Source organism: Salvia splendens, chromosome 2 (assembly GCF_004379255.2).
Source record: "Salvia splendens isolate huo1 chromosome 2, SspV2, whole genome shotgun sequence".
Taxonomy (NCBI): Eukaryota; Viridiplantae; Streptophyta; class Magnoliopsida; order Lamiales; family Lamiaceae; genus Salvia; species Salvia splendens.
In genome coordinates, this window is record NC_056033.1 from 42,328,427 (window position 1) to 42,341,984 (window position 13,558).

At 35.7% G+C, this 13,558-nt stretch overlaps 4 protein-coding genes across 4 annotated transcripts; 1 reads left to right on the forward strand and 3 right to left on the reverse strand.

Moving 5' to 3' along the window:
- Positions 1–2,943: 2,943 nt before the first annotated feature.
- Positions 2,944–4,614, reverse strand: LOC121767203 (40S ribosomal protein S18-like). Its single transcript, XM_042163422.1, has 4 exons — positions 4,490–4,614; positions 4,251–4,411; positions 3,314–3,502; positions 2,944–3,229 (listed from the first exon to the last, which is right to left on the reverse strand). Exons 1-4 carry the CDS (start codon positions 4,490–4,492, stop codon positions 3,124–3,126), a joined length of 459 nt encoding a protein of 152 aa, XP_042019356.1. The 5' UTR covers positions 4,493–4,614; the 3' UTR covers positions 2,944–3,123.
- Positions 4,615–5,742: 1,128 nt separating this feature from the next.
- On the reverse strand, positions 5,743–6,351 carry LOC121780177 (peptide-N4-(N-acetyl-beta-glucosaminyl)asparagine amidase A-like). The gene has a single exon (XM_042177697.1). It carries the CDS (start codon positions 6,349–6,351, stop codon positions 5,743–5,745), a length of 609 nt encoding a protein of 202 aa, XP_042033631.1.
- A 590-nt stretch (positions 6,352–6,941) lies between these two features.
- Positions 6,942–8,585, reverse strand: LOC121767211 (40S ribosomal protein S24-1). The gene is made up of 6 exons (XM_042163434.1): positions 8,427–8,585; positions 8,221–8,296; positions 8,073–8,114; positions 7,651–7,821; positions 7,285–7,371; positions 6,942–7,204 (listed from the first exon to the last, which is right to left on the reverse strand). The coding sequence occupies exons 2-6, from the start codon at positions 8,290–8,292 to the stop codon at positions 7,163–7,165; spliced, it is 414 nt and encodes a 137-aa protein (XP_042019368.1). The 5' UTR covers positions 8,293–8,296; positions 8,427–8,585; the 3' UTR covers positions 6,942–7,162.
- A 2,661-nt stretch (positions 8,586–11,246) lies between these two features.
- Positions 11,247–13,128, forward strand: LOC121767227 (NF-kappa-B-activating protein-like). The gene has a single exon (XM_042163456.1). The coding sequence runs from the start codon at positions 11,306–11,308 to the stop codon at positions 12,965–12,967; it is 1,662 nt and encodes a 553-aa protein (XP_042019390.1). The 5' UTR covers positions 11,247–11,305; the 3' UTR covers positions 12,968–13,128.
- Positions 13,129–13,558: the final 430 nt, after the last annotated feature.

Sequence of the window (13,558 nt, forward strand, 5' to 3'; positions counted from 1 at the left end):
TATTATACTTTGCCCTTTTATTTTTTTTTATTTTGTAGGCGGATTATAAAATAAATTACAAAAGATGGTTCAATTTCGGTAAGTACATTTCGTATTTTAAAAAAAATTAAAATTAAAGCATGAAGTTTGTATTTTCCACAATTGTGTCAGCTATCTTCTCTCGGCAAAATATGCAATAATGTGATAGTCGATTTTAACAAGTCATCCACCACAAAAACATGTACTCCATCACCTTAAATATGAGTTAATATTTCAATGTATGTGATAGGCTAGAATTTAACAATTTTTCATAAATTATTTTATAATTTTTTATTGTAAATGAAATTAACTCCATCCTCGAATTAATATGGACACTAGTATACATTAACTTTGCCTTTTAATTTAATTTTGGTGGCCCATAGAAAAAGCACTCAAACTTTATATTCTTGGTTGGAAATTTTGATCTGTCACAATATAATTGATTCAAAGAATATAAATATTATTCTGAAACCCTACAGAAAAGGCTGTGTCTATTTTACTGACAACACCTTTCATGAATTAATTCATATATATCTACTTAGGATTATTAAATCACTATAGTTATTTAATTATCATATTACAAGAAATAAAATGTAATTAGAAATTTACTAGTACTAATTTCTTTAATCGGAATTGTAATTAATCCATCAACATCTGCATCTTGAAAATCATGTTACTTGTCCCTTATTATGGTCCAACCATATTGAGCAATTACCTAACATGTGATAATTGCTTTGATATTTTCTGTCACCAAACTTCTTCATACTAATAAATTTATTTATTTCTGAATAAATGAATAATAATGACAAACGAATTTCGTTGCCATTTACTAATTATGTCATCCTTCAATCTCATATACTACTACTAAATATTTGTTGTTTGTGTTCTCAATGTATTTCTAAGAAGAATTTTATTTTTCAGCCTCTTTATAGGGTTAATAATATCTGAAAAATGAAGATGTAAGTATAAAATAGTGCTATGATTACAAACTTAGATACATATGGTGTTATCTCCGACCAATAATTTTATTTTATTATAATGACAAATATTACTATATGTATAGTGTACATGTGGTATGATTTATGCACTGATTTTCGAGCCAATCATGTGGTTCTTTTATCAGAAAGTACAATTTTTTTTTGTTCTCTTTGCTAGGTTTTTGAATTTTTTATCAATAAAAATCATATGTAATTTATTTTTCCTGTATGTATATATGTGTTACATAATGTAAGCTAGAGAGATTAATTAAATGGTGATGAAGAAAAGTGGCTCTATGTCCTATCAATGAAAACAAAAGCATGTTGGCTCTTCTTTACAAGTACAAACGCCAAAACTCTTTTATCATATTTTACTTGTTCAATCAAGTTACAATGTTTATAACTCTTTCATCAAATAAAAACTTTAATGGGATTGATAAGAACACCAATACTTAAAAGATTTTCACAATTAAGTAATTTAGAGGCAGAATCTTGGTGAAATGACAAAATAAGTAATTTAGATTAGAATCTATAGTTAATCATTTGTATAAAATCAGGGAATCTTCTATTTCTTACCCCCCACAAACCCACTTCTCTTGCTTTGCTGCTTTCTGAAATTATTAAGAAATCAATTGTATTTTTTTTCTTTGATAAAATATTATGTGACTTGGGATAAGTCGTTGTCAGGATTGAAGATTCTGTGTTTTCATGTTTGTGAAGAGCATGTGATTTTTAATAAATTGTAATTGTCTTGTTATCTACTTACAAGTTGTACCACATTTATTGTTCAATAGGAATAATTTGTTTTCTACGAAATCACTAGTAATATCTTTTACCAGTTAGACTCATACTTCATGTGCTCTTTCCTATTATTATTATATTTGGCATCCTCGACAAATCATCAAAGTATAAAAGATTCTCAATTATATCATGATGAATTTTTTTTTCTGGGCATATGTGATGCCAAGTTGGTGCGCGTGCAAAATTTTTGTGATTTAATTAGATGAATAATGACACATACATGTTTTAATAAGATGGTGTGGTTGAGTATAAGAAACAAAAAAAAAAATTTATGGCTATAATTCATCATTTTTCCAATTACATCTAGTATTGGGCCACAGTTTTGGGCATGATATAATTTCTAGCTACCCCATAATCATTAATTTGTTTGGGCCCAGTAATGGACCAAAATAAAGAAGTCGATATCAAAATAGAATAGTGATCTAAGGAAACCACTGTTTAAATGCATAACTAAAAAATACAAATTTAGTTCACTACAAGAGCGATTTAGTTCACTATAAGAATGGTTTAGTTCACTACAGGAAAGAGTGAACCGTTTGTCTTTACAATGAACTAAATCCTTTAGTGAACTAGATTATTTTGATCTAATGACTGAGATTTATTTTCGAATTATACACTTAATAATCCCTCCGTCCCGCACTACTCACTTATTTCCTTTTTGGGCGTCCCAAGTTACTTGCGCTCTTTCCATTTTTAGTAAAAATTTCACCTACAGCCGTCATTTTTTACTTTCCTATACACTCATTCCTTAATCTTCGAGCCGAAAAGGAAATGAGCGAGTAGCCCAGGACGGAGGGAGTATTAGTTATACTTTGATCATCTCTCTATCAAAATATATCTCTCTCAAATTTTTAAATTTGGTGGATACTAAATATGCAGAATTAATTTAAATTACAACTCATCCATTAGCAAAGAATTTTAAATTAGGACTTTATTTTATAGGAAATCAGGTCATATACTGTGCAAAAACATTATAATCAATAAACATACAGATATTTTAATATAATAAAATAAAAACACCATTTATAAAATTCTTGGAAGAGTTTTAGGGAAGAAGACACTGCTAGTAGAAACGGTAATCAATTGGCTAGATTAAATCCAATCAAAGCTTTTTCAAAATGCAAAATAAATTACTTGGGCACAAAAAAGCTACAAGTTCCTTCTTTGATTTACCGAGTGTCTTAAAAACCATGATCAAAATCAATATTGGAAGACAAACTTGGAATCCAAAACAAAGGTAAAGAAGTTGTTCATGTAAATCTCTTGCAAAGCCTAAAACAAAACAAAGGTATCCATAGCAACAAGATATAGAAGAAATGACAACACTCTATCGCTTCTTTGAGACACCGACTGTCTTTCCCCTGCGACCGGTTGTCTTGGTGTGCTGTCCACGAACACGGAGGCCCCAGTAGTGACGGAGACCACGATGATTTCTGAACGTAGTGGGCACAGAAACCAATTAGATATATAAGCAAGAGCTGGATAAAAACTAAGATATGACAAGTCTAGAATCACACCTGATCTTCTTCAATCGCTCAAGATCGTCTCTGAGCTTCATGTCCAGGGCGTTGGATGTAACCTGGGAAAACTTGCCATCCTTGTAATCCTTCTTCCTGTTCAAAAACCAGTCTGGGATCTTGAACTGGCGGGGGTTCGCAACAATAACCATCAAGCTGTCGATTTCGGCAGCAGAGAGTTCACCAGCCCTGCAAAATAGGATGATAGTTCAGATTAATTGCAAATTGCACAACACAAAGTCTACAAAACGAAGACATGCCAAGCAATCCAACAAAGGCAATAAATTAAGTACACAGACAACAAAGTAGAGAGTAACATAGAAACTTTAAGGCTGCTTGATTAGTCATACAAAAGTAAGAAAACTGGTTTAGAATTTAGAACATAGATAAATCAATAGTAAAAATCTTCAAGCTTTATAAACTAAACCTGTCCCTAAGCAAGTAGAATTATCTATATAGTCCAAATAGATTAAAAGAGTAGACGTTTTTTTAAAAAAATATGGGAATAAGTTTACGACATCCATGCCATTGTTTTTAGAATAGAGGAATCACAACTATCTGTAATCAATTAGCCAAAAACAACCAAAATGCCTAACCCTATGAGCTCAATGCAAGAGACAGCAAAACTGACAATAGACAGCTTTAAAATTGAACAAAGTTCAAACGAAAACCTATTAGTGATGCAGCAATGTACATAAAAGCGGCCGTGTTTACAACTACAACTATATAAAGGTAGTATATCAAATTAGCATCACTCATAATATCATCATCACCGCATTTAAATTATCTCCACATTAGACAACACAAATCGCAACACAAAATCAATCATTAAATTCATTCAGCAATGCGATCGATATTATAATTAGTAGAAAAACTAATTAGCACAAGCACAGGAACATAGAGAGTTAGCAAAGTATGGAGAAAGAGAAAGCCAGACCTCTTATTCATGTCAATATCGGCCTTTTTGCAGACGATGTTGGCGAAACGGCGACCAATACCCTTGATCGAGGTCATGGCGAACATAATCTTCTGCTTTCCATCAACATTCGTGTTCTGCACACGCAGAATGTGCTGGAAATCTTCGTTTGCAACGAGAGACTGCAGCTCGAAAACCATCAAAAGGATTAAAAAATTGCACAGAAAAACGATAAGAGCGAATTAATTCGAGAAACAAACCATTTTTGGATTAGGAATCGAGCAGCTTCGTTCTTCGACGGCCGATCTGCTCTGAGCGGGTTTGGAAGAAGAAAAACCCTAATTCGGTTTTTCAATTTATAGCCGAAGGACCTGGAAATAATTGCACTTTAGCCCCCATAGTTAAACTAAACTGCAGTTTCTTTTCTTCATTAAAATTTAAATATAAATATAATACAAATATAAATAAAATAAAATAAAATAAAATAAAATAAAATATAAATTTAAAAGTACAGTTAAAATTACATTTAAAATTAAATTAAAGTATAATAGCTATATTTGAAAATTCTGAAAATTTGTCTTCTGTTGTCATAAAAATAAATTGGATTGCTCATAAATACATAGTAATTTTTTCTCAAATTTTGATGTTTCACTATTGTTTTATAATAGTCTAATTTTTGTTGGCTAATACTTTGGTTTTACTAAATCCAAATGTATGAAAAAATGGTTATAGTTTTCAAATGATACTCATAATATTGGTTTTAATAACTCTAGATTAGTTTTCTTGAATATTATGGTTATAGTTTTCTTGAATATTAGTATATCACATAACTCTATATTTTTCTTTTTAATATAAAATATAGATACAGAATGTACCATTACAAAGGTATTGTCGTGATTTTTCCAACAAAACCATAAAATCGATATTCGTCAATGATTATGAAATTTAAAATTATGCCAAATTTTAGTAAATAAAAATTTACTGTAATTTTTACATTTTAAAATTGATCTTGTAAAAAACTTACTAATTTTTTACTACTATATTTCATTTATTTGGAGAATTACTTCATAAATTTTGATTACTAAGAAATGTGCGAGTTCTTATTAACATATTGCAATTTATTGATTTTGGTCCAAAACATTATCTTTTAAATTATTCGGTCTCTCACAAATAAAAACGGGTCACATTTGGTCCGAATTTGACGGAACCGTTAAAAGTTAACAGTCAATGAATCTTAATTCGATTTTGACCGGATTAAGTTAATAATTATGTTTTATTAATGTCTAATATTTAATTAACTAAAAACTAAAAAATTTAAAATGTTAAGTTAATATTTTAAGCTTGACGAGAACCTCGCGGTAGACCCGAGATATTGCAGTTTTCATTATCAACCATAATTGGACCAAAATGGACCTACTACATTCCTCTCGATGCAGTAATCCGGCTGGTTTGACACAGATTTTAAGATATATTGACGCTGGTATATATCTTAATAAGAGCCTATTTCGTTCCTCTAGATGTAGTAATCCGGCGGGTTTGAGTACCAGAATTCGTCGTCGTCGTGGGCTGAGATGTAGACCCCGATCACTGCTCTGTACGTGTTGCTAGGGATTTGAATCTCACTGGAAACGGTGTCGTTCTCGCTCTGGATTCTGAACCAAAACCCTTCCTCCCTTGCGGCCGACACTGGGATGATCAAATCGGCAGGGATTTGGTCCAATTCGAGCGACCCAGTGGGAAAATTGCGTATGAGTTTTCTAGGGCTTGAGATTGGGGATTTTCTGATGTTGTAGAAGAGGAAGGTGATGTTGACGTGGAAGATGCCGGTGTATGTGTCGTCGACGATGTTCTCGAGCATGACGGAGAGGGTGAGGTTGGAGCGGCGGAGGAGGGAGGAGTGGCGGGTGATGTCTTTGCGGAAGGTCCAGGAGATTCCGTGAGGGGTGGGCTCGGGGGTGCTTGTGCTGAGGAGCTCGGTGCCGGCGAGCCAGACGGCGGAGATGCGGTCGTATTGTGAGCCATTGGAGGCGCCGGAGAATTGGAGGACGGCGTTGGACCAAGTGCAGTCGAGGGGGGAAGAGTAGTTAGCGGTTCCGTTAAATTCGGAATAAATGTGACACATTTTAATTTGTGAGGGACCGAATAATTCAAAAGATAATGTTTTGGACCAAAATCAATAAATCGCAATATTTTAAGGACCAAATTGGACCTTACTATTATAAGAACCTCCCGAAACATACTAAAGAGTGATGCTAAATGGCCATAATGTGGTCGGCCATAAAGAGTTAATTTAGTCCATTTACATGTATAAAAAAATTAGAATTACCGATATAAACTTATATGTGTGTGAATGGACTTGTGAGTTAATACTTATCTTTAAATTCCATTACGTAAAACACATTAATATCACGAATTACTGTATACGTTGAGCAACAATCAAGAAATGACAGTAGTAATAAATTGAGCAAAAACTACGAAAAAGCAACACTAACATGTTGGGCAACATATAATGAAGATGATATAAAAGTAAAATCAAATAGTATTAAACCAAAAATTTAAAAAAAATCAATTTTTTTGTTATTTAATTAATTTATGGCTGGCCATAATATGACTGCATAACATTATTCCATACTAAAAGGTAAAAAAATCTCTTTTCATGCAAATTTAAAAAGCAAGCAATACTTCGACAAAGAATATAGAAAAACATTGAACTTTAGCAACTTTCCGACGTTATAGTCACAATTATGTGTGAAGAAAATAATCTGATGGAATACAAAAAAGCAAGAGTTCGAGACTTAAGTAGCAATCCAAAAATACTGTGCCGGTTTAACACATCAAACGAGTAGCTAAATTAACTCTTAAGACAACAAAAATATACTGTCATATGAAAATCGTCACTACTCCAAAACAAAAAAAAGTAAAATATCACAAACTTATTTCTTTTTGCCAGCCTTAGCAGCATCTCCGGCTTTGGTCTGCAAAAAATTTACAACGTGATTAGCACTCAAAAAGGCAGAGAGATGTTGAAATTTAATTGCAGGATACAATATCACACCTTCTTGACACCACGGATTTTCTTCGCCCTGTTCTTCCTTTCCTTCATCTGCTTCCTTGACTTCTCAATCTTGGTGTCAAGACCATTCTGCAAACAAAAAAGCCCACATGTAAACATGTATCCAAATAAGGGAAATAACAAGTGTGAACATCACAACTGTAGAGGTTGTTCAGATAATCTGATCATAACAATGGTGGCCAATTATGGAAGCAGCAAAAGATAGAACGTATAAACTAAACATCTGGCCAAGATTGTAGTCTAATCAGTCAATACTTATTCAGAACATATCATATCATTCATGAACATAATGCTTGACAAAAGTTTGAACTACACACACAAATAAAGTGAATGAAGTGAGGTTGTCACCCTGATTAGCCTGTACTTAGGTTCGAATTTCTTAGCATTCTCAACAGAATCATAGATCAACCCAAAACCAGTAGATTTGCCACCACCAAAGTGGGTCCTGAACTTGAATACAAAGATGGCATTTGTGTCCTTAACCTCGTACATCCTTGCCAACTTCTCCTTCAACTCAGCCTAAAGCAATGAAATAGAGAACTAGTGAACACAAAAAATATTTGGGGAAAAGGGAATGAAAAGGTAAATGATATACATACTACTTATTAGGTTAGTGGATGGGAAGAACAGTGCACTACTGATTAAAACTTTGGTAAGAACAGAGAATTGTACATAATAACTTAGCTACAGGTGAATCAATTATGCCAAAAAGCTCATATAATCAATTGAAAAGGAAAAGTAAAAAACAGAACAACAAAACGAGAACGCACCTTAGAAACATTGGCCCTTCCTGGATGCAAGACATCAATGATCTACAATCAGAAACAGAAAACAGATATTCAAAACACAGTGATCGAAACTGCGAGAGTCAATTACCAAAAAAATGGCAAAATCGGGGCTAAAATTGGCAATACATACGAATTGCTTCCTGGAGAGGAGACGGTTAGTCATGAACTTCCTAGTCCTGATAGTAACTGCCTTGTCCGCCATTTTGCTGTAACAAAGAGGAAATATTAACCTAATTCACCTCGATTTGATTTCGAACTTAATGGAAAGACTATCTGCGTATTTAACAATGCAATATTAAAAGGAAAATCGGAGCAACAGAGAATTCGAGAGATTACGGTATGGTTCAAGCAGATCGCCGAATTCCGCTGCTGTTGAGAAGCTGAGATGCGTCGTTCTCTGCTATCGAGGCGTTTCTGCGTTGAATGAAGGCGAGAGCTTTAACCCTAGGGTTTTGTAGTTCATAAAATCATATCTATTGGTTCTGGGCTCAATTGGGCCCAATTCATGACGGGATACATATTTTCTTTAATATTTTATTATGGGCTTTAGATGTAGCCCAATTTTAACGTTGTTGGTCATAAACTTTTTGCATTGGTAACCTAATGGTAAAAGGAATAGAAAAATATAGTGGTCTAGTGCAGTATTATAATTTTTTTTATATAGTAATTTTAGTTTATAAATTATTGATGTATATTATTCAACCTCAATAAATTATGGAGTATTTTTATTCTGATACAATATTTTATGTTGGTTAAATTGTTTTTTGTGTGTTTAGTGAAAAAATAATTAGATTAACCTAAATATTCATCTCGAACTTGATTTGATTTCCAATGTCGTATTAATTTCGAACCAAAATTCATTTTTTTGAAATAAAGTTGATACGAACCATTTTGTTATAATATATGCTGCGAAAAATTACTTAGGCGCACAACATCTTGAATCCTTGATGCAAATAGTCTTTTTTATTTTAGGTGTACCAATTAATTAACGTTCGTACATATGATCAATTTGATTTAACTACCATAATATTTTAAATGGAAGCTAAATAGTGTGCGCATATAAACATAGCATATGCATGTGACAATTGACAAATGACAACTATAACCAAAATACAAAATACAAAATACTCAAATTGGCCTAGTTTTATACAAGCATGATCAAATTTGAGAAGAAATATTTAATCAAAGATAGGGCCATGGTTAAAAAGTCTATAGGACTAGTAGAATATATGATCAGATTTGAGAAGAAATATTTCACCAAAGATAAGGGAATAGTGATTCTAAATCTGACTAATTATCTTAAAATTTTGAAATGACAGATACGACGCATTTTTTTTGGATTATCAAATAAAAATTATGTCATTCTTTTCTTTCTTAATTTTACAAAAATATGTTACACTTCAATTTTTTTTAAAATATATTATGAAGTATTAATATATTCAATTACGTATTTTTTTTCAATATTCATTATGATTTTTTCAATATATATTATGAATTTTAGAGCATGCACAACGGTGAGCAGGACGGCGTCCGTCAGTCCGTGCCAGCGGCACGGAGACGCTGTCCGCCGCTGCTCGATGCATCGAGCACGTCCGTGCCAGCGAGCAGGTGACGTGGCAGGCGCGGATTGGCCAACGACTTAGCAGTTGGCAATTTTGATTTTTTTATAAAAAAATCGGTTTTAAATTAAAAAATCGATTTAAAATAAAAAAAAATATTTTCCCACTTCCCAAAAAAAATATCCGTTTTCTACCCACTTTAATTTTTTTTTTCATTTTTTCCCCAAAAAATACACATTTTCATCTATAAATACCCCCACTTTCACACCTAAAAATTCACACCACACTATTATATTCTCTCATTTACATTCTCATCTACATTCTCTCATCTCCATTCTCAATCTTTCATCCACTCCTACCACATAACAATGTCCGGCCACGGCGATCACCCCCCGGGCTCCCACGGTTGGAACCCCGATTGGTTCGGTTCACAACCGTTTCCTAGTCCGGAAACGGAATATTCGGCCCCTCCTCAAACCCAAAGTTCGGGAGTTCCGGGTGGCTACCGACCTTACCCGATCGACGACCAAGATGCCCCCGAAGGGCAATACGGGTGGACACCCGAGCCTTGAGCGAGGTCGAGCGGCCCCTCCCAAACTCTGACTCATCCTACACGCGGTGTCCGCACACCGTACACTCAGGCGGAGATAGAGCAATTGTTCAAAGCGTTTTTGTCAATCTCCGAAGATTCGGAGGTTGGCACGAACCAATCTGGCGATCATTATTGGTGGCGCATCTGTCGCCGGTACAATGAAAACCGGCCGGCGGGAACAATCGAGCGCAACAAGAGTATGGTGCGCAACGCCATATACAGAGCCAACGAAGAAATCCAAAAGTTCCAGGGGTATTACCTCAGGAAGAGCGGTCGGCGGAGAACGGCCGGAGCGAGGTCGACATCATCAGTTCCGCCTTGTCGACCTACCAATCCATGAACTACAAGCCGTTTAAGTACCTCAACATTTGGCAGGAGACGCGATCGCATCCGAAGTATAGGGGAGGAGTAACTTCGATCGCATGAGGCCATGATATTGGGTCTCCACCCCCACCAACTCGTTGTGGGCGATTTTGGCCCAACTCAATATGGACGATAGGTCAACTATGACCCCGCGCAACTTCGATCGCATGAGGCCATGATATTGGGTCTTCAAAAACAATTGGAGGTAGTGCTGCCGGATGAATAGTCTTCCACGGGGTATTTTTAGCCGTTAATTATGTAATTTTTAATTTTTAGGAGTTTAATTATGTAATTTTAATTTGTAGGAGTTTAAGTATGTAATTTTTAATTTTTATGATTTAATTATGTAATTTTTATTTTTTAGGATTTTAATTATGTAATTTTTATTTTATTTGTAATTTGTAATATTATTTCGGTTTTTTTAATGAATTTTAATATTATGAGAATGTTTTTATTTAAATTGAATAATAGAATGGTGGGATCTTTGTACCCATCCTTGCAAAAGAACACGGCTTGTGCTCTTGCTAAGAGCATGCAGATAAAGTGGGGTCGGGCCCATAACCGTGCCGGTTGGCAAGAGCACGGTTGTGGATGCTCTTAACATTGGGGATAGAAAAACAAAATTATACTTCAGCAGTACTTTTATACGGAGTAATTCAAAATATCTCAAAACCCTCAAATCCCTAATTCTGAAATCCGCAATGGGAAGAATTTCCTCCGCCGTAGAAATCCCCGATCGCCACTGCCGCAACGGTGGATATTCACCGGACTCTCGCAGCTATCCTCAGCGCAATCGAAGCTACAGCCGTAGCCCTAGCCCCAGCCATAGGCAAGGTTTGCGCCGCGATCGAAGTTACAGCCGCAGCCCTAGCCCCAGCCACAGGCAAGGCTCGAGCCGCGGCCGTCGTTTCAGCCGGAGCCGGAGCCCCACCGGAAACGGTCATAACAGGTACCGTCGTTCTTCTCCGGATTACTCTTACCCTAGTATCGAAGGCACCAGAAATTCGGGCGAGAGAAGGAATTATAACTATGATAATAGGAAAACATCTTATCTAGATCGAGATAATAGAAACGAACAGCATGTTGAATCTGATTCTGATGAGGAATTGAAAGGCCTCCCATACGAAGAGTACCGCCGGCTCAAGCGTCAAAAATTGAGAAAGTCGCTGAAAAATTGTATTTGGAATTGCACACCTAGCCCCCCTAGGGGACCAGATGAAAATTCGGATGCAGATCTTGAAGAGGATTTTGGAGGTGAAGAAGAGAAACATAATAAGGTGTTGAAGCTGGAAGTTAAAAAAACGAGAGAGAGTCAATCTGAATCGGATGATTCTGCATCTGAATCCGATGATTCTAGGTCCAGGAAGGGTAGGAAATCTGTCTCCAGGAAGAAAAGCAGGAGATCGCCATCGTTATCTGAGAGTGGAAGCGAATCCGCATCTGAATCCGATGATTCTAGATCGAGGAAGGGTAGGAAATCTGTCTCTAGGAAGAAGAGCAGGAGATCGTCATCATTATCTGAGAGTGGAAGCGAGTCTGAGGCAGAATCGAGTTCGGATGATTCTGAGGAAGATCGGAGAAGGCGAAGGAGAAAGAGTGGAAGAAGAAAGAGTAGTAAGAGAAGTCACAGGAGAAAGAGAAGCAGCAGGAAGAAAGTCAAAACAAGTGAAAGTGAGAGTGGAGATGACGATTCTGATATGAGCGAAGATGTGAAGTTGAAGAAGCGCAGTCGGAGATCATCCTCGAAAGGAAGCAAGAAGAAGAAAGACACGGATATTGAGATTTCACATTCAAGTGAGGGTGCTCCTGATTTGGAAGCTGATGCGGAGGACTTAACAGAGAAGAAGGCAAATGAGATCATAGTTGATGATGATGTTAATGAAGAGATACTTAAGTTTAAAGAAATGATCGAGTCACGAAAGAAACAAAACTTGGAAGATGAGGATGAAGTGGTTGGACCAATGCCTCTGCCGAGGGCGGAAGGGCACATTAGCTATGGTGGTGCGCTTAGGCCAGGTGAAGGTGATGCTATTGCTCAGTATGTTCAGCAAGGGAAACGTATCCCTCGTAGAGGAGAAGTGGGGCTTTCTGCTGATGAAATTTCCAAGTTTGAGACTCTGGGATATGTGATGAGTGGTAGTAGACACCAGAGGATGAATGCCATTCGTATAAGAAAAGAAAACCAGGTGTACAGTGCTGAGGACAAACGAGCCCTTGCAATGTTTAACTATGAGGAGAAGGCCAAGCGCGAGCAGAAGGTTATGGCTGATCTGCAGCGGTTGGTGCAGCGTCATATTGGTCAGGACACTGGTCCTTCTCACGATCCTTTTGGTGGAAAGGTTACCGAGGTTGATGAAGATTGATTCTGTCTACTATTATTACAATGTCAGTATCTGGCTTTTACCTTTTAGATTGGCATTTATATTTGACTTATGCATTGTATTCGTATACTTTCTTGTGTTTGGAATGTTTAATAGCAAATATTATGCAGAAATCTGGTTGAAGTCTCTTGATTATGCTCGTATTAGAATGTCTTCGGCCTTCAATCTTGCGATTGCCTATCTATATTGAACATGTTATTCCTTTTGTCATGGTTTTAAAATTGATGTGAGCCAAAACTCAGATGCATCTGGGAGTAATGACTAATGTTAGTAGACTTAGTTTACTGATGCTTTGACCTTTTTGGTAGAGAGATGCAGTATAGTTGCGACATGATTGTCTCTGTTTAGTCATTAGTTATCATTCATTCCAATTTCCAAACGACATGATTAGATTAGCTTTAGGATGTGTATCAAGAAGAACTAGGTATGCATCTGCAAAAATTGTGTTCTACTCTTAGAATAGAAGGATTTAATATCTTCGTTGAAGGTTATGGAGTATTTTTTATTTCGATCTTTTGAAATAATGAGAAGATAAGGTTTAGTCTCGAACACCTGCCTGCTGCATTGAATTAT